The 18,025-nt window shown below is 45.3% G+C and overlaps 1 protein-coding gene across 8 annotated transcripts in view; it reads left to right on the forward strand.

The window, feature by feature from the left end:
• VWA3B (von Willebrand factor A domain containing 3B) overlaps positions 1 to 14,222 on the forward strand; it is a 165,234-nt gene extending 151,012 nt beyond the window's left edge. For 6 of the 8 annotated variants that reach the window (XM_074332566.1, XM_074332567.1, XM_074332568.1 and 3 more), the window contains 3 exons: positions 736 to 873; positions 2,947 to 3,047; positions 13,118 to 14,222. In XM_074332566.1, coding sequence (XP_074188667.1) covers positions 736 to 873; positions 2,947 to 3,047; positions 13,118 to 13,514 — 636 coding nt within the window. In that variant the 3' untranslated portion in view covers positions 13,515 to 14,222. The remainder of the gene's footprint in view (positions 1 to 735; positions 874 to 2,946; positions 3,048 to 13,117) is intronic. The other 2 variants (XM_074332570.1, XM_074332572.1) reach the window with 2 other exon arrangements.
• The last annotated feature ends 3,803 nt before the right edge of the window (positions 14,223 to 18,025 follow it).

Consider the following 18,025-nt stretch of genomic DNA (forward strand, 5'->3'; position numbering starts at 1 on the left):
AAGGACAGAGGTAGTGCTTTCCTTGACACCAAGGCTGGAGAGTAGAGAGCCCCCCCCAGAACTCCAGTGCAGTGGTTTCCTGGATAGAGTGAGCCAGGAGGAAGTGTACCAAGGGCACTCACAGGACATTACCTGGTTGCCTGTTCCCACCTTCCCCGGCCAGACCCAGGTGCATCAGTGCACTTTCCTCTGACGATGGATCCTTTCCAACTGACAAATGCCTAGCAGCCTCTGTGTGCCTCTTCCCAGGATTTCTGTTCTGCTGGAAGCTATCTCTTTGTAACTTTTGCCCATGGAGTCCAGCTGTGTGCTTAGAGCAATGTTAAACAAACCCTCTCCTTTCCTATGTCTGGGTGGCAGCTCTTCACATATATGAAGACACTGCTCATAACTCTCCTTGGGCTTCATGTGAAATACCCTAGGTTCCTTCCACCAGTTTTCGTAGGTAAGAGACGTTTCCAGACCCCTCTCCATCTTGCAGTCCCCAGGACCCTAGTCAGGAGATGAAGTCCTTCTAGAACGGGGCTTGCCCAAACTGATCACAAAATTCCTGGTGTGGCCCAGTGAGCACAAAGAATTTTGGAGATACTGACTTTCTAACGAAGAAAAAATATGCATTTAAATTTTAGCATCAGTATTTGCTTCATCTTGGGATATTTTAAAATGAGCTTATATAATTTTGTGTATAAGATCTCTAAGCAAAATGTTTGCTACGAAATATGCTCTTATCTCCAGGTTGGAGACTATGTGTTTGCCAAAATTGTGATACCCAACGGATTTGACTTCTATGTCCCTGCCATTGTCATAGCACTTCCAAATCACGATGTGGCCGAAGATAAATTCTACACAGTTTTGAAGTGCAACAACCGCAGAGTGAGTCGACTTTTACTTAGAAATGGACTTTCTCACGGGGTAGGAAGTGGCTTCTTTGACTCCCACCCTCCTCGTGGCCACGCCTCGCTCTTTCCTGGCACTGCCGGCCATCTTGAAAGAGCGGGTTTCCTGGCTGTAACTCCTCATCTATCCCCCTGTGCACCCATCCCTATGATTCAGATTCTGCGACACAGAGGCTGCCCTTGCTAGGGTGGCCATGGCCTCCTAACTCCGCACCGCATTCTGCACCATCGGCTGGGGGCTCACGTGGCCTCTCAGCGGCTTCCCCATCGTTACAGCACCACCCTCTCTCACTTCCCTGCTCCTCGGACCAACCACTCCGGCCTTACGCTCCCCTGCAGGCCCTCCCTGTGTATCTTCCTAGAAGTTTTTAAAAACATCTTTAGCAGTTTACAAATCTGAGGATGTCACTCGCCTACCTGATATCCACCGCCTCCCCCGCCCACGCACATGGGTGCGCGCATGTCATCAACTCAAGGAAAAGCCCAGCTGGGCCCGAGCACTGCCCAGCCTGCCCCGTGTGCGTGACTTCTAGCCCACGGGAGGCTCACTGCTTCCCGAGCACAGTGGGCTTTTCCGAGTCTTTGGGCTTTAACTCTTCCTACCACCCTCCCCAGCTTCTTTCCATGAACACTCTTGGCACCCAAAAGACTGCCCAATTGTGACATCCTGCTGAGGCCCTCGGGATCCCCTGCACATTGGACTGCTCCCTTCCCACATTGGCTTCCTAACCAGACTCCCACCTGTGGCCCATCGGTCTCAGCCCCCTGCATAGCCCCTGACGAAGGGAAGGTTCTCAACTGCTTTTTAAATTCCTTGAATGCATGACATTTCTAAAGGAAATAGCATTGCCCGGATGGACCACTTACTATGCAATAGATTGGCAAGCAAAAAGCAGCAAATGAAATCATAGTGGGTAACTTTACAAAGCACTTCCTTTGTGCTGCAGGTGTCCATCCAAGTGCCTTACATGTAGTGAACAACTGAGTGCTCGGGACGCTGTGAGAGGGGAACTGTTGTTATTCCCATTGTCAGAGAAGGGAACTGAAGCAGAGGTGAAGTCACACAGGAGCCATAGAACAGGCGTCTGAACCCAGGCGGCCTGGCTCCATGGTCTGCACCCTAAGCTCTGTGTCTGACTGTCTAGTATACAGGGTAAACATAGCCAGTCATTTCAGGACTGTCATATGAGGTATAGCCACCAGGGAGGGGTTGTGGTAAATGAGTTTTAGGATTGAGGACACAGACTGAGACCATCTGAGTCAGTGGCCCCAGGAGCCCTGAATCCATTCTGACAGAGTGAGGGAGAAAAGGGTGCTTTCTCATCAACCCAGGAAAAGCCCTGAGAGAAGAAGGACTTTCTGGAGTATTTGGATGACAGTCAAGATGCAGTCTGGAAGGGCAGCAAGTGAGGTTTATGGTGCTCTGTGGCACTACTCTGGGGATATCTGCCAGGCAAGAGAGGAGAAAGCAAATCAAGGGACATTGAAGAGATGTCCCTGGGCATGTCCCCAGGATGTGGGAAGAGATGAAGCAATTGACCCAGGATTCCTGAGCAAGAGAGCCCAAGAAGGACCTTAGAATTTACCCATAGGGCAGTGGGGCCCTGGAGACCAGAGTGGCATGGTGGGGGGAGATGCTGAAGACAGTGCTGATGGAGATGCTGGGAGACTCATGGGGCTGAAGGTGGGGCATTCAGCAAGGGGTGGATGATCGTTTATAAGTCCAGCAAAGAGATGGCGAAGCCTGGAATGAAGATGGGAAGATGGTGATATGAGAGAATGTGCATACGTGCGTGCATGCATGCATCCACTGCACCTTCTGTGGCTTGGGAAATGACTTGGGATGTGGAAAAATGACAGAGAAGACTCAATGATGAGTTTTATTCAGTATCTAGTTACCAAGCGAGGCTCTGCATTTAATCTGCACCCAGAAGCATCCCCCTGAATGGCATCATGCGAGTAGCTATTAAATGGGTCGAGCTAGAATGAATGACATCGGAACTGTGGACATGTCTGATTTAAATGAGTGACCTCTTTGGTATCGTTGCAGGAATTTTGCCCTCGGAGTGCACTGATTAAGATCAGCCAAAACAAGTACACTCTCTCCTGCTCTCACATAAAGTCACCCCCACTTGAGGGGGGTCCCAAAGTGTAAGTGGACCCAACTTTTCATTTTCTGAACTTACTTACATCTCTGCACCTTTAATCAATTTCTGAGTTGAGATCCATGATCTCTAATTACTTGGGGAGAAAAGTGTAAGTGGAGGACTTCCTGTGTAACATGTGGTTCTGTGAATATTCTTCCTTCAGTGTCACACCTTACCTATTGCTTGTTTGTCTGGTTCTAATCTCAAATCCCACATTATCTTACTGACCTTTCAGAAAAGTGAATACTCCTGTCACAAATCTGAATCATTCCCCTTTTACTTGTAAGGCTGCACGGCCTTCTAATGAACTCTGACTGTAAAGTACAGTTAGTTGCAATTGGGACCAATCACCTGTCTGCCTCTCCCCTGTGGGGGGTGCGGGGTGCGGCTCTGGCTGGCCCTGGCCCAAGTGAGAGTGTGTGCATGTGGTGGTGGGGGGGGCTCCAGGGGCTACTGTGGGGTGGACACATTATTATCGGAGGTTGTAGGATTGCTAAAAGCTGCATAGGTGGGTAAAAGCTGAGGCCTGGACAGCAGGCAAAAGCCTGAGTCCATAGGGCCAACCAGGGACATTGAGGCTGCAGTGAGAGCCATAACTTTGGAGGTGAAGGTGGGTTTGGAGCTCAGGCTGGGAAATGGGATCCAGGATCTGAGGCTTGTCACGGCTCCTCCTTTCTCTGGATTTCCTCCCTGCTGATGGCGCCCAAACACGTTGCTTCCATGACTCTGTTTACTCTAAGGACCTCGAGCATCATTTCCAACCCAGGCTGCCCCCAGGCCCTGTGTCAGAATTGTAGTCCCTGGCGTGGGATTGGTTGTGTTAAAAGCTCCCCAGGTAGCCTTGTAACTAAGGCCTGGGTCACATCCCAGCCCCACCCTCACTTGGTTTTGTGCCCTCGGGTGGGTTGCTTATGTCTGAGCTTGTTCCTCATCGAAGGTTAGGGTGGCATGAGGACTGGGGATGGTCATTGCCAGGCCTGGCGTAAAGTCAGCACTCAGCACAACACGGCGGGAACCTGTTATTTTCACCCATCCACCTGAGGGCACAGTCTCTAACTCAGCACGCCTACAACTGAAATCATAGTTGGATCTCTCTCCTCCCTGTCCCAGTTCACATCCCACCCCCAGACACAGTCATCCAAGCAGAAATCTGGTGTTGTCTTGGGTTTCTTCTTGTCCTTTTCCCCCTACACCCACTGGTCTCCAGGTTCTGTTGATCCTAACTTGCAAGTGTTTCTTAGCTCTGCTGGACCCTCAGACCCGCTGCCTTAGGTCAGGCGCTCTCATTTCCTGAGGCCCCTGCCTCCAGCCTCCTCCTGCAAGTCCCACCTGCCTTCCTGTCCTCCCATCCTCCTGTCCTCCCATCCTCCTGTCCTCCCAAGGGGCAAATCTGCCATGGCCGCTCCCCCACTTAAACATCCCTCCACGCCCCTTCTTATCCTAGCTTAGCCTTTTGCTGGTCAGACCCAGGCCTGCCTTCCTGGCCTCACTTCCTCCGGCCTCCCCTAACCGACCTCCCAAAAGGCCTCTGTGCACCAAGTGTACCCAAGCACTCGCAGGCTTTCAACCACGGAGGTGCTCCACAAGGCTCTGTGCCTTTGTGCAAGCTAAGCGCACCCTCCTCGGAGTGCTGTTCTTTGCCCTCAGCGTCCTGGGACTCCAGCCGTCCTGCTAGTGAGGGGCCCCCGCCATCCTGCAGAGGTTTCCTTACAGGGCTCTTCCCTCACGTGGGGCCATGTGCATTCACGGCCATCACTCCCATTAGGCATGAGTCCCAGAAAGAGGAGGCCGGTTCTGTTCTTTCCAAATCCTGGTTTCCAGGGTGCAGCTCACAGGATGTGCCAAAACACCGCTTGAAGACTGAACCAATGATGGCAGGCGAGCTGCGCCTAGCGGGGCTGCTGGTGGGGTACTAGTGCCCTGAGAAACTTCGCGGAGCTCTGTCTACTGACACACTCTCCAACCCTGCGTCTTCTCCTAGATGACTATAATTTTCATTTAAAATAATAGCATTTTTTTGTTACTCTTAAAGTCTACTCAAGCATTATGATATCCAAGTTATAGTACATTATAAAGGAGTATGAATAGATGTGTCTAGGGAGTGACTATTTTCACTAAACTCAGCATTGTCAATCACTATTTGAGAAATAAAATCCAATTCTTTCTGTGTTGAGAAAAGCCTTTATTGTTTTCTCTCTTAGTGCTACCCCGGGCCTATTGCATAGCTCTTCGCTGCTAATTATTTACCTGAGCTTCTAGGGCTTTCCACAGTGGAAGTGTTCATTGACCAGTGGGGTTTTGCTCTAGCTGCCTCTCTACTAGCAAGAGACCGAATTTAGTTCTCCTAAGCAGAGGTCACTTCCAGCCCATTAAATTCAAACTTTAGTCTGTCTTTGTTTCTATAATCAGGACTGGCAGATGTGAGCGTGCAGAATAAAGGCAGGTGTCTTATTTTGTTTCTACACTGGGATTTTCTCTGCTAGGTCCTTTCTTGTCAGGAGCTCTCCCTTCCTTTGTTCATTCTTTAGTAAGTGTTCACACCCTTATACCAGATGAGAACATGAATTTTTTTTTTTTACATCCTGGTGTTTTCTTCATGGGCTATCAAAGAAATGTCCTCCAACTATACATCATTTGGCTAAATTTACTTTTAAAATATTGAACCCATTATAACCATCCATATAGGCTTGGTAGGACCAGGGGTACAGGGCCCCACACAGCAGGGTGACCGGCATGCCAGACGTCCAGCTCTCCACCCTTCAGTCCTCCTCTTCCTTCCTTCTTGGGGGCCTTCAGTTTGGGGTGACTGAGAGTATTTTCTGCAGGCCCCTCTCTGGTTCCTAACTGAAGGTAGTGCCCAATGAAAGACAGGAAGGAAAGTATTTAGATGGTAAAGGGTTCAGAATTGATTGAATATGGTCAGCAGTAATGCAAATTTCATTTTCAACTCAAAATTTGACATTAAGTGATTCTCGAAGATTTAGCAAGTTTGGCTTGCAAAATATGTTATCCATTCTGCTAAATTCCCAATAACTGGTTTTGAAAGGAGAGAACTATAGTGTCATTGCATTTGTCATGTGAAATAGAGTGAGGCTGTGACCATACCTTCCCGTCAGCACATTTCATGGCATCAGAAAGCTCTGTGCTGAGCAAAACTATGACCTGACCTGCCTATAGCGGTCTCCATTTAGAGAACACACAGGTAATTTCTCCCATGTCATCTTCTCCGTAACTCCAAGAAGCCAGCAGGCCAGGAGGACTTTCCTGCCATTGGGCATCCTTCCTCTTCGCCAGCAGACTCACAGCTCTGAGTTCTCCCCTGACCACTCCCCTGCGGTCCTGCTCAGATCAGAAGGCCGTGGTCTCAGCTGCTGCCCAGGAAGCATGCGTGGTGGGTTTGATGGTCTCGCTCCCAGTTTTCTCCAGTGAAGGGAAGTGCCTCTACCAAGTGTTACCACCCACCCACAGGCTGGGGACTGTGTGCTTCTCTGGGCTGGGTGCCTCTGGCAGGCTGAAGAGTAATCCACACAGCTGGTGTCATGTAACTGTCTGGACATTCATCCCCACAGAGCTGGGGTCTATTCCAGCTTCCTTCTTGACAGAGCAAGGGTTGGACGGGTTACCTCCGACACCCCTCCTTGGGAAGACTCACTTCGGAGAGTTTGATTTCACTAAAAAATTAACATTCAGAAGTGTGATCTCAAAAGTCACATTGGGCTAATCATTTTGTCTGTGCACCAGAAAAAGCACTGGGCATCTGAAGAAGGAGGTTGGGCACTGTGTTCCTGAAGGCAAGAAGTGTCCTGCCCTTGACGTGCGACTGTAATTGTGTGTCTTCAGGACTTGGGTGTGTGAGAGTCTACCGGAGGGGAGACCCTCTCCTAGGTCCAGACGTAGTTTGTCTGAGCCTGTGGTCAGCTCTCAATTCCTATTACACAGAATATTAGCCTCTCGTATTTTTCTCTGAGCAGTTTAGTTTAGTAATTTTCCATCAGGCTATTTGGATTTAGGAGTATGTCTCAAAGGAAATTATAATTCCTTTACTGTTTAACATTCGTCCCTTTTCTCTGTGTAGTGTGGCCTCACATTGTCTTCCCGACAGCAGTGACACTAAGTAATTGAAATGTCAAGATTCAGTGCTGTCTCTGACATGACATGAGATGAACCACTTCCCATAGCCTCTCTTAGAAGGAGCTGTGCCTCTGAAATCATTAGGCATCTGTGTGTTGTTAGCTCCCTCTGTCCCCTCCGGTCAGGGCAGGAGCCCCCTTTCCTCTGCTGTAGCAAAGCCCTAAAAAACGAGCAGCTCAGCAGTAGTGCTGTGTGTGAAGGCTCTGTGTTACCCAGATGGACACATGCCACTGCCCGCTGTCAGAAAGTGTGCTGTGGTGCCCTGGCACCGGGGACAAGGGAACAGGGTCACAGAGATGCGTTAACCCTGAGAGCCAGTGGTAGCAGTTTGTATGGCCATTTTTTACCAGTCTCTCCATTTTGTGCTTCTTCCATTGTTCAAACTCAGGGCCTCCTGGTCCTCATCAAACGTCTCTGTTCAGTGCCTACCCCACCCGTCCTGTTCTCTATGTTCTAAGATGGCCTTGGTGACAGAGACACACTTAGGGCGAATAGAAATCAGACCCCAGGGAACCAGTGAGAGGATGGGCGAGCTGACAGTGCTCGACCGTGGGTTTTGCCTGGAGGAGTGCAGGGGGCAAGGCTCAGCCCTTCTTCCCGGAAGAGGAACCAGCTCCTTCTGAAGAGCCAACAGAGGACAGTGCCAGCCCCCACGCCACTCCCCACAGTTCTGGTCTATTTGTCATAAGATTTAACCAAATCTAGCCTAAAATGACTAATAGAACACTAATTCAACTCAGTTTTGGTATGAGGTAGGGGGAAAAAAGACTTTTATGCAGGACTGTCGCTCGTGCTGGTAGAGAATGTCCACTGGCTGAATCGGGCGTGGCCCCCTTCCGCTTTCCCGGCCGCGTGAGGGCTGTGGGCTGGTGGATAAGAGCTTTCCCAGCAGGGTCACACCTCAGGGGATGTGTCCTTGTGGGACATCGTGACCTCAGCCAGCCTCAGTCATTCTGGAGAGTAAAAGGGTGGCTGGGGGCATCCGCTCGGCAGTTGTAAAGACTCTTCCTTGATCAAAATCCCATTTGGCTTTTTATTCTAATTGTGACAGCTTGTATTGTTTTATTCTTATTATAAAATAATACATAGTTAATATAAATTTATAAATTATATTAGAGGAATATAAAAGCAAAAGGAATATAAAAAACATCCATAGTCCCACATTTCAAAAGTAATCACCATTTATATTTGATATATATCCTCCTAGAGTGTTTTCTCTAGTGTGTTGATTCTTTTTCCTTGAAATAAAAATCTTTGTTTCTCCTTCTCATTGATGATAGTCACAAAAAATGTTTTAAATGTGGAGAAAGTGACAATTCTACTGGAATCCATTTCCCTGAGGCAACTATTAACAGATTGATCAACAACTTCCATTATCCTTAAGCATTCACACTCTCAATAACAAAAATGAAAATATAACATACATTCTGTCTTGTAACTTTCTTCTACTTAATATATTATTTGCATGTTTGCATGACAAGGATACCTCGTGTTTCATGATCTCCTGCCCAGAATTTAATTATTTGGGTGGTCACGTGACCAGTTCCTGGCTGAGGGCAAGACACACACTGCTTCATGCTCTTTCTTGCTGTTCTTGGGTTCCTTCCAAGATCATTTTCCTGGGGCCCTTCAGGTGGGTAGGCAGGCGTCTGCCCTCCTTCACTTGTTGGGTGCTATTGGTAAACCTGAAAAACTCTACTTCCCACTTCTGCTTGTTGCTCTTAGAGGTTATAGGTTAGAGACTGGACTAAGACCAATCCTAATATATGGGAAATAGTATATACCAACTTAGTCTGCTCTGGAGGGAGGTGGCAGTTTGAGGGATAATTGATGGCAATGTGCTGGATAAGACTTCAGATCCCAGAGAACAGGGCTGGTGATCACCACCTTGTGGAGTGATTTCAAGATGAGTCTCCGGGAGCCTGGCCTCACAGAACTTACACACCCACACAGGTGTTATAAATTATCTATATTTAAAGGTAGTTTTCTGGCCTCCTGGAAAGCCTTTTTCCAATGTTACTGCTATTGCTCAGGCCTTTTTTCCTTATGGTACAATATACATAACATAAAATTTACCGTTTTAACTATTTTTAAGCATAAATTCAGTGACACTAAGTACATTCACATTACTGTGTGACCATCACCACCACCCATCTCCAGAACTTTTCTCATCTTCCCAAACTGAAATTGTCCCCACTGAACACGAACTCCTCATTCCCCCTCCTCCAGCCCCTGGCAGCCACCATTCTACTTGTGTCTCTATGAATCTGACTACTCTAGGTCTTCATGTAAGTGGGATCACACAGTATGTGTCATTTTGTGTCTGGCTTATTTCATTCAGCATAGTGTCCTCATGGTTCATCCATGTTATAGCAAATGCCAGACTTCCTTCCACTTTGAAAGGCTGAAAAATATTCCACTGTAGATATGTACCATATTTTGTTTGTCCATCAATGAACACTTAGGACACTTCCACCTTTTGGCTATTATGCATAATGCTGCTATGAACATGGGTCTACAGATAACTAACTGTTTGAGTCCCTGCTTTCATTTTTGTGGGTATATGCCCAGCAGTGAGATTGCTGGGTCACTGGTAGTTCTATTTATAATATTTTGAGGCATCTCCACACTGTTTTCCATGGCAGCTGTACCATTTTACATTCCCATCAACAGTGCACAAGGGTTCCAATTTCTCCACATCCTTGCCAACACTTGCTATTTGGGATTTTTTCTCTTTTTTTAATAGCTCTCCTAATGGTTTCAAAATGTTATCTCTCTTGGAAATTACCCCCTGAGTCTCTGAGCCAGTCTTTGAAAAATATCACATGTGATAAATCCTGATCCTTTGAAGAGGATTTGAGCAATGGAATTTTTCTATTTAGAAATAACTAAAAATATTTTCCTACTCCATTAAATTTTTTCTTGACAATTTCCAAAAGGATCTGAAGGTAGCCATGGTCAGTAATTCAGAATGAAGACAGGGTGATCAAGGTGGCAGACAATGGTTATAGGGACAAAGTACGGCAGCTGATGTCCTTAACCTTCCCTGAAGTCTCTGTAGAAGGCGAGTTTCCAAAACTGGGCCAGATTAGGTCAAGGTGCTCCCAAGACGCCTTCTCTGAATAAATAAATACATTTCTGGATAAATAAATAGTCCAGTATATTTTCTTTGTACCCTTTTACCAATATTTCTCCATTTCCCCCACCTCCAGTGCCAGCCCCTGGCAACTACCATTTTACTCTGTTTCTATGAGTTTGGTTTATTTTATATTTCACATATAAGTGAGATCATGCAGTATTTGTCTTTTTATATCTGACATATTTCACACAGCATATGCCTTCAAGGACAATCCATGTCACAAATGGTAGGATTTCCTTCTTTTTTTATTAGTTTCAGGTGTACAAAACAATGTATTATAGACATTTATACCCTTCAAAAGGTGATAAGCCCCCTCCCTCAAGTTACTACCCCTCTGACATCGCATATAGCTGTTACAATTCCACTGACTCTATTCCTTAGGCTGTACTTCACATCCTGTGACTGTGTGTGTGTGTGTGTGTGTGTGTGTGTGTGTGTGTATAAAATTGTACTTGACATTCATTATGACCTTCAGGTGTACATCGCAGTGGTCAGGCACCTACACTGTCCATGAAATGGTCTCCCTAATAAGTGTCCATCAGATACCCTACAAAATCTTTACAACATTATTGATTATATTCCCCAAACTAACTTTCGTATCCCCGTGGCCATCTTGTGGTTACCGACTGTGCTTTCTAATCCCCTCACCTTCTCCCTCATCCCCAGCCCCCTCCCATCTAGCAACCACCAGTTTTTCCTCTATGTCTCTGAGACTGTTTCTGATTAGTTTGTACATTTATTCTATTCTTCAGATTCCACATATAAGTGAGATCATATGGTATTTGTCTTTCTTCATCCGACTTATTTCACTTGGCATAGTGTTCTCTAGGTCCATCCATATCGTTGCAAATGGTAAGATTTCCTTCTTTATGTCTGAGTAATACTCCATTGTATAAATGTACCACAAATGTCTTAATCCAGTCGTCTACTGATGGGCATTTCGGTTGTTTCCATGTCTTCGCTATTGTGAATAGCACTGCAGTAAACATAGGGGTGCATAAATTTTTTCAAATTAGCATTTTGGATTTCTCTGGATAGATACCAAAGAGTGGAATTGCTGGGTCATAAGGTAGTTCCATTTCATTTTTTGAGGAACCTCCATACTGATTTCCATAGTGGCTGCACCAATCTGCAATCCCACCAACAGTGCACAAGCGTTCCCTTTTCTCCATATCCTCACCAGCACTTGTTTGTTCATTTATTGATGATAGCCATTCTGACCGGAGTGAGGTGGTATCTCGTTGTGGTTTTAATTTGCATTTCTCTAATGATTGGTGAGGTTGAGCTTTTTTTCATGTCTGTTTGCCATCTGTATGTCCTCTTTAGATAAATGTCTCTTCATGTTCTCTGCCCATTTTTTAATTGGGTTGTTTGTTTTTTTTTGGTGTTGAGTTGAATGAGGTTTTTTGTTTTGTTTTTTTAAGATTTTATTGGGGAAGGGGAATTAGGGAACAGTGTGTACTTCCAGGCCTTTTTTCCAAGTCAAGTTGTTGTCCTTTCAATCTTAGTTGTGGAGGGTGCCATTCAGCTTCAAGTTGTTGTCCTTTCAGTCAGTTGTGGAGGGCGCAGCTCACCTCCAGGTCCAGCCACCGTTTCTAGCACAGCCCACCATCCCTTGCGGGAGTCGAACTGGTGACCTTGTAGTTGAGAGGATGCATTCCAACCAACCGAGCCATCCGGGAGCTCAGCGGCAGCTCAGCTCAAGGTGCCGTGTTCAACTTTAGTTGCAGGGGGCGCTGCCCACCATCCCTTGCAAGAGTCGAGGAATCAAACTGGCAACCTTGTGGTTGAGAGGATGCGCTCCAACCAACTGAGCCATCGGGAGCTCAGCGGCAGCTCAGCTCAAGGTGCCGTGTTCAATCTTAGTTGCAGGGGGTGGAGCCCACCATCCCTTGCGGGACTCAAGGGATTGAACTGGCAACCGTGTGGTTGAGAGCCCACTGGCCCATGTGGGAATCGAACCAGCAGCCTTCAGAGTTAGGAGCATGGAGCTCTAACCGCCTGAGCCACCGGGCCGGCCCGTGATAATTCTTTTTTTTGAATGTTTCATAAAATTCACCTGTAAAGCCATCTGGTCTGGGGCTTTTGTTTGTTGGGAGCTTGTTGATTACTTATTCAATTTCACTGGTAGTATTCAGTCTATTCATACTTTCTGTTTCTTCTGGAGTTAGCCTTGGAAGGTTATGCTTTTAGAAAAATATCCATTTCTTCCAGATTGTCTAATATGTTGGTATATAGTCCTCTCTTTTTTTTTTTTTGATGAGTCTAGATGAAGGTTTGTTGATTTTGTTTATGTTCTCAAAAAAGGATTTCCATTTTTACTGCTAAATAATAATTATATATATATACATATACATATATGTGTGTGTGTATATATATATATATATATATATATATATATATATGCATATGTATATCTATATGGAGAGAGAGAGAGATATCTTACATCTTTATCCATTTGACCATCCATGGACACTTAGGTTGCTTCAGTGTTGTGGCTATTGTCAGTAATGCTGCAGTGAACATGGGGGTGCAGATATCTCTTCAATATAAGTGCTTTCATTTACTCCGGATAAATACCCAGAAGTCAAATTGCTGGGTCATATCATAATTCTATTTTTAATTTTTTGAGGAACCACCATACTGTTTTCCATAGTGACTATACCAATTTACAATCCCACCAACAGTGCATTAGGGTCCCCTTTTCTCCGCGTCCTCGTCCACCCTTGTTATCTCTTGGCTTGGACATCTCTGTAGACATAGCAGCTATCAGACCAGGGTAACCCTGATTTCTTTCTCTCTAGGGCAGACGTGGACATGAAAAACTCAACTTTCTTAATACGTCCAATCAAAGAAGCTGACACAGCAGATTTAGGAGAGCTGAGAGAAGAGAACCCTAGAAGGAAGAAAAAGAAACCTGCCAAGAGTCTGCCTCTCCAGGAGGTGGTGCCCTTGGACTCAGATGACCCGTCTCATGGCAACAGGTCCCAAGAGTCCTACCCCAAGATATACCTCAAGCTTAAGGTGGGAGGGAGACGGCATCACTTATCTCCAGAACACCCTGAAATCTCAAGAGTAGGTCACGCAAGGTCAACCCCTAGTTTTCCGGCCAGTATAAGTCTCCAAACAGCAAAAACTCTAACACCCTTAAGTAATGCTGACACCCACCTCCCCAGACAAGGTCCTCGGCCCGGGGTCTAGGAGCCAGCCAGGGTGTCGCTGCCACACCTCCACCTGAGCAGCCCCATCCTGCACTCCTAGAGACACCCACAGCGGCAAAGGGCTGAGGACTGTCGCCGAGAAACCTTAAAGCAGTCTAGTGACAGCTTTGTTTAAGAACCAACATTCCTCCAGGGCGGCCCAGACCTCAGCCTGTCGACACTGGGCCTAGCCTCTCTACTGAGGTAAGGCTGCCCTCCTTCACCCACCCCTGCCTGCCCTGTTTGTAATGAAGGTAGACTTCCTTGCCATCCCCACACCTGGATCTCCTACCTATTTGAGCTATTCGTTTTGGCTTCTCCTGACCATTCTTTATCCTGTTCTTTGCCCTGTCCTCACAAACTCAATCTTCTATTAGACTCTCCACACCCAGAAGTTTAATCTGGCAGATTACTAGCATAAGATTTTCAATTTTTTTGGAAGTCAATTACTTGTCATCCAAGCTTGAAGTCTTGTTTTAAATTGATTATCTCATATGAATTGGGGATTTTATCATTTAATTTTAAGACTGAAATTGAAACCTAGTAATTTCTATGAGAGCTGCAAGACTGAACATACACTATTTTACTGTTATCTGGAAATTTTTATTGAGCCCTCCCTAATTATTTTTGTCTGTAGTCTGTTGTAGGTACCTCTAATTGAGCACGGAGCCAGAATAAAAACTCTTACATTGGAAACATTTCAAAACTATTGGACTGTTTGTTAGTATTTTTTTTTAACATGTTTTAGCAATAAAATAAAAGTATTCACTTCTATTCATTAATTTCTTAGTAAAATTAGCTTTATTAATACCAAAAATGAAAGAGCTCTCCAAAATTCTCTTATTCTAATCAATAATAGCTTTGGAGCTAGATAACAATATAGGACAGATTACTAATAAGAAAAATATTGGATGCTTTTTTCAAATAGAAAAGCTAGGGCAGTGCTCTAATACTCTAAAGCAGGGGTGTCCAAACTTTTTTCAATGTTTTTCACCAAGGGCCATATTCGGTAAAATACACAAACAGCCGGACCACTCACTCGAGGTGAAGTATGTATTGCCTCACCTGGTTTATTTAAGTAAACTAAATATATTTTTGGAATTTGCTGTGGGCCAATAAAAAATGGATCGTGGGCTGCAGTTGCCCCGCGGCCTGCAGTTTGGACACCCTTGCTCTAAAGAGCCAAAAGCTAATTAAAAGTGATGCTCTATATAACTGCTGAACAACTATGGTGTACACCTGAAACTGATATAATGTTGTATGTTAGCTACATTTTTTAATAAAAATCTTAAAATATGTTGAAAAAGAAAGTGATGCTCACATTCCTGAAAGCTGGGAGGTCACCAGGGTCATGGCCAAGAACTTAAAGGAGGGTCCACTTCCAAACATGTGAAAGAAAAAGGGACATGAGCTCAGCATCAGGCTCAAAGCAGTAATGCAGTGAGGAAGGAACTGAGGAGTGCAGATGTGACCCAGAACAAGGCAGGGAAAATGTGGGAGGTGTGTCACCACCCAGAGCCCAGATTCTCCCAGGCAGGAAGACTCTAGAGTGGTCTCCTGGGTTTGGTCTGCACTGTGGAGAACTGGTGGGGCGGGAAAGAAACCATTCATCCAGTGGCAGTCATTCATTCTTGGGTGCATTCATTCGATTATTCAGCAAGCAATTGAGTGCTAACAGTGTGCCAGGCTCCAGAGAGACTGTCAGCCTTTTGAAAGATGGTTGGTTACCTTCTCTCTATATTCTACTCTCTTCATCTCCACATGATACAGGGGTGATGGATCACAGGACAAATATATATGTACACTAACAGTTTATTGACATTGCGTTACAATGTTTGATGACATTAAGTGATATGTTCAATGTGTCACCCTTTGTTGATAATGCCCAGTTTGATGTGTGTTTGCACTTCTGGCCAGTGTGGAATAACAGGAAGTGGATCACCCCTCCACCTGGAACAGCTGAAACACCTGATAAAATGTATGTAACAATGGTTTCCAAAATATTGGGCATAGGCAGTGATCTCTGAGAAACAAAGTGAGATGGCTTCAGGCTGCAGTGTGTGCACTGTGTGCATTACCTCAGGTAATTCCTGTGTTTGATTGTCACTGAATAAATATGCACGTTTAGCATATGCTAGAAATAACAAAAGGGGTTCAATTTGTTTTAAAAAAATGCTATGTATCCAGATTTTATGGCCACCCTATGCAATTGGCCTGGATCATAAGCCAGGGTGGGGCATCGGGATGGAGTGATTGACAGCCACATAGAGCTATGTGAGATGGATACAAGCTAAGTCCCTGAAAGAGAGAGATAGCTCTCACCAGGAGATCAAGAAGAGACTGGATGACCACTTGATAAAAAAGATCCGTACGTCAAGTGACAGAGTCACCAACATTGCCTCTAAGTTTCTTTCAACTCCAGGAGTCTATGGATCAATGACATAGTCCATTACCAACTCAGAGCAGTTCCTCATATATGACAAACTGTTCTTATAGAAGGTAAAGTGTGAGGGAGGAGTTGTAGCCAACACAATTAGATGAGAAATTAATTAGGGAAATAGAATTGAAAAAGAAGTAAAATTATATTGCACATGCTAAAAGAATATACCTGAAAAACCTGAGAGAATCAATGATAGTACTAATTCAAATAAAAATAACTCAGGATAGAAATTTTATACATAGAAATCAATAGTTTTTATGTACAAAAATAATGATCATTTAGAAAGTATATTGATAGAGAAAACCTAACTTACAGTAACAATAAAGAAGATAAAATATAGTTGATTCTCATTACCCATGGCAGTTACTGTTCTGGGGTGGAATTAATCCCTGGTCGTTCACAGGTGAAAGCATTCACAGACTCTACAAAGTGGGAGAGCAAGAAAGTTTTATTAAAGTTCGGACAGAGAAAATGCCCATGGCAGTGTCTAAAGATGATGGCTGCCATGGGTTGTAAGCAGAAAAACACCAGTGGTGGTGGGGGTGGGGGTGGGCGGTGCCGGGGTAGAGTCTCAGAGTGGACAGCTGCACCCAACTTCAGGTTAGCTTTTTCTTATATAGGAAAGGGGAGTTGGTCAGGCAGGTCTGAGGGCTGATGTCCTTTCTGGGGTCTGGTCTGTTTAAAGACAATGTTATCTCCAGACTCCAGACTCAGACTTAGCCATCAAATCCTGGGGCTTTATGTGTCACTAGTAAAAACTGCCAGGAAGTTGCAAATTGGATTCCGAGTCCAGGCACCTGAGGATTCAGAAATTGCTCTTTTCACATTAGGATATTAATTAACAAGGTATGGGTAGCCTTGAGAAAGGGAACAAAATAGAGTTCTTAAGTTAATCAGTAGGAGGAGAAACAAAGAGGGAACAGCTGACTATCAGGGCAGATCAAACTGCAAACTAAGTTTAACTACAAGTGGCTAGATAGCAAGCTATATAGTGAATCAAACTGCAAACTAGCTGAGTCTAACTGCGTTATTGATTCCCTGAATTTCACCCTTACAGTTTCTGTAAAGTCACCTCTAACACTGAATTAACAAATACTGAGTCATTGCCCTTAGGGAAATATAGGGTAGGTTCCTGCAAGCCTCTAGCACAGCATTTTCACCCAACTGATCAATACGTCACCTTCTTCTATGTGTGATTCTGTTTAGAGACACCTTGTTTAGTGTACAGTGTTGATTTAGTGACAAGGAGCACTACACCCTCAGTGAAGCTGGCCTAGCACATCTTCTCTGTCAGGCATCAGCCTGCTTCACGTAGGGGCCCTGAGTGGCAGGCACATCAACACAACACTCGGGCCTTAAACAGTGAAATGAACAATAAGTACAAAAATGTGAAAAACATGGCACTAAACATGCGACAAAAAGGACAATCTTTTACACTAACACCTGAAAAAGACAGAAAGATGAGTAATATTTTCCCCATTCTGAGCCCTCACATATCTGCGAAATGCCTTGAGTGTTGATTTTGGAGTTAAATGTTAGTGAGTAAGTGTATTCACAAATGTGGAATCCATGAAAAATAAGAAGCGGCTTTTCTGGAATAAACTTAACAAAAAACGTCTAAAAACAATGAGAAAAATGTCCAGGAGACATCATCAAAATGACGGCGTGAGGTGAGCCTCTGGAAATCTCCCCTGGAATTTACAAGAAATGGAACAACTATAACCCCACAAAGGACTCCCTGCACAGCAGACAGGCAAGACGAAGAGGCTCACTACTCAATTCACCTAAAGGTGGGCGAATCGCACGAGTGGGGGAGGCAGAAGGGAGAAGTACGGAGATGGAACCACATGGCGCAGGACACGACACTACCTCACTGCTCCAAGCTCACTGCATCCCGGAACTACCGCAGCTGCGGGAGAGGGAAGAACTCGGACTGCTAGGGCTCCATTTATGGCCCACAGGGCTGAGGGGACAGCATATAACACGGCTGAACCCAACGCTCACGGCAGAGCAAAGACTGAGGGAAGAAGGCTGAAAACAGTGGTTTAAGCCCTCACTGCCACAAAGAACAG

The sequence above is a fragment of the Rhinolophus sinicus genome, linkage group LG05, assembly GCF_036562045.2.
Source record: "Rhinolophus sinicus isolate RSC01 linkage group LG05, ASM3656204v1, whole genome shotgun sequence".
Lineage (NCBI taxonomy): Eukaryota > Metazoa > Chordata > Mammalia > Chiroptera > Rhinolophidae > Rhinolophus > Rhinolophus sinicus.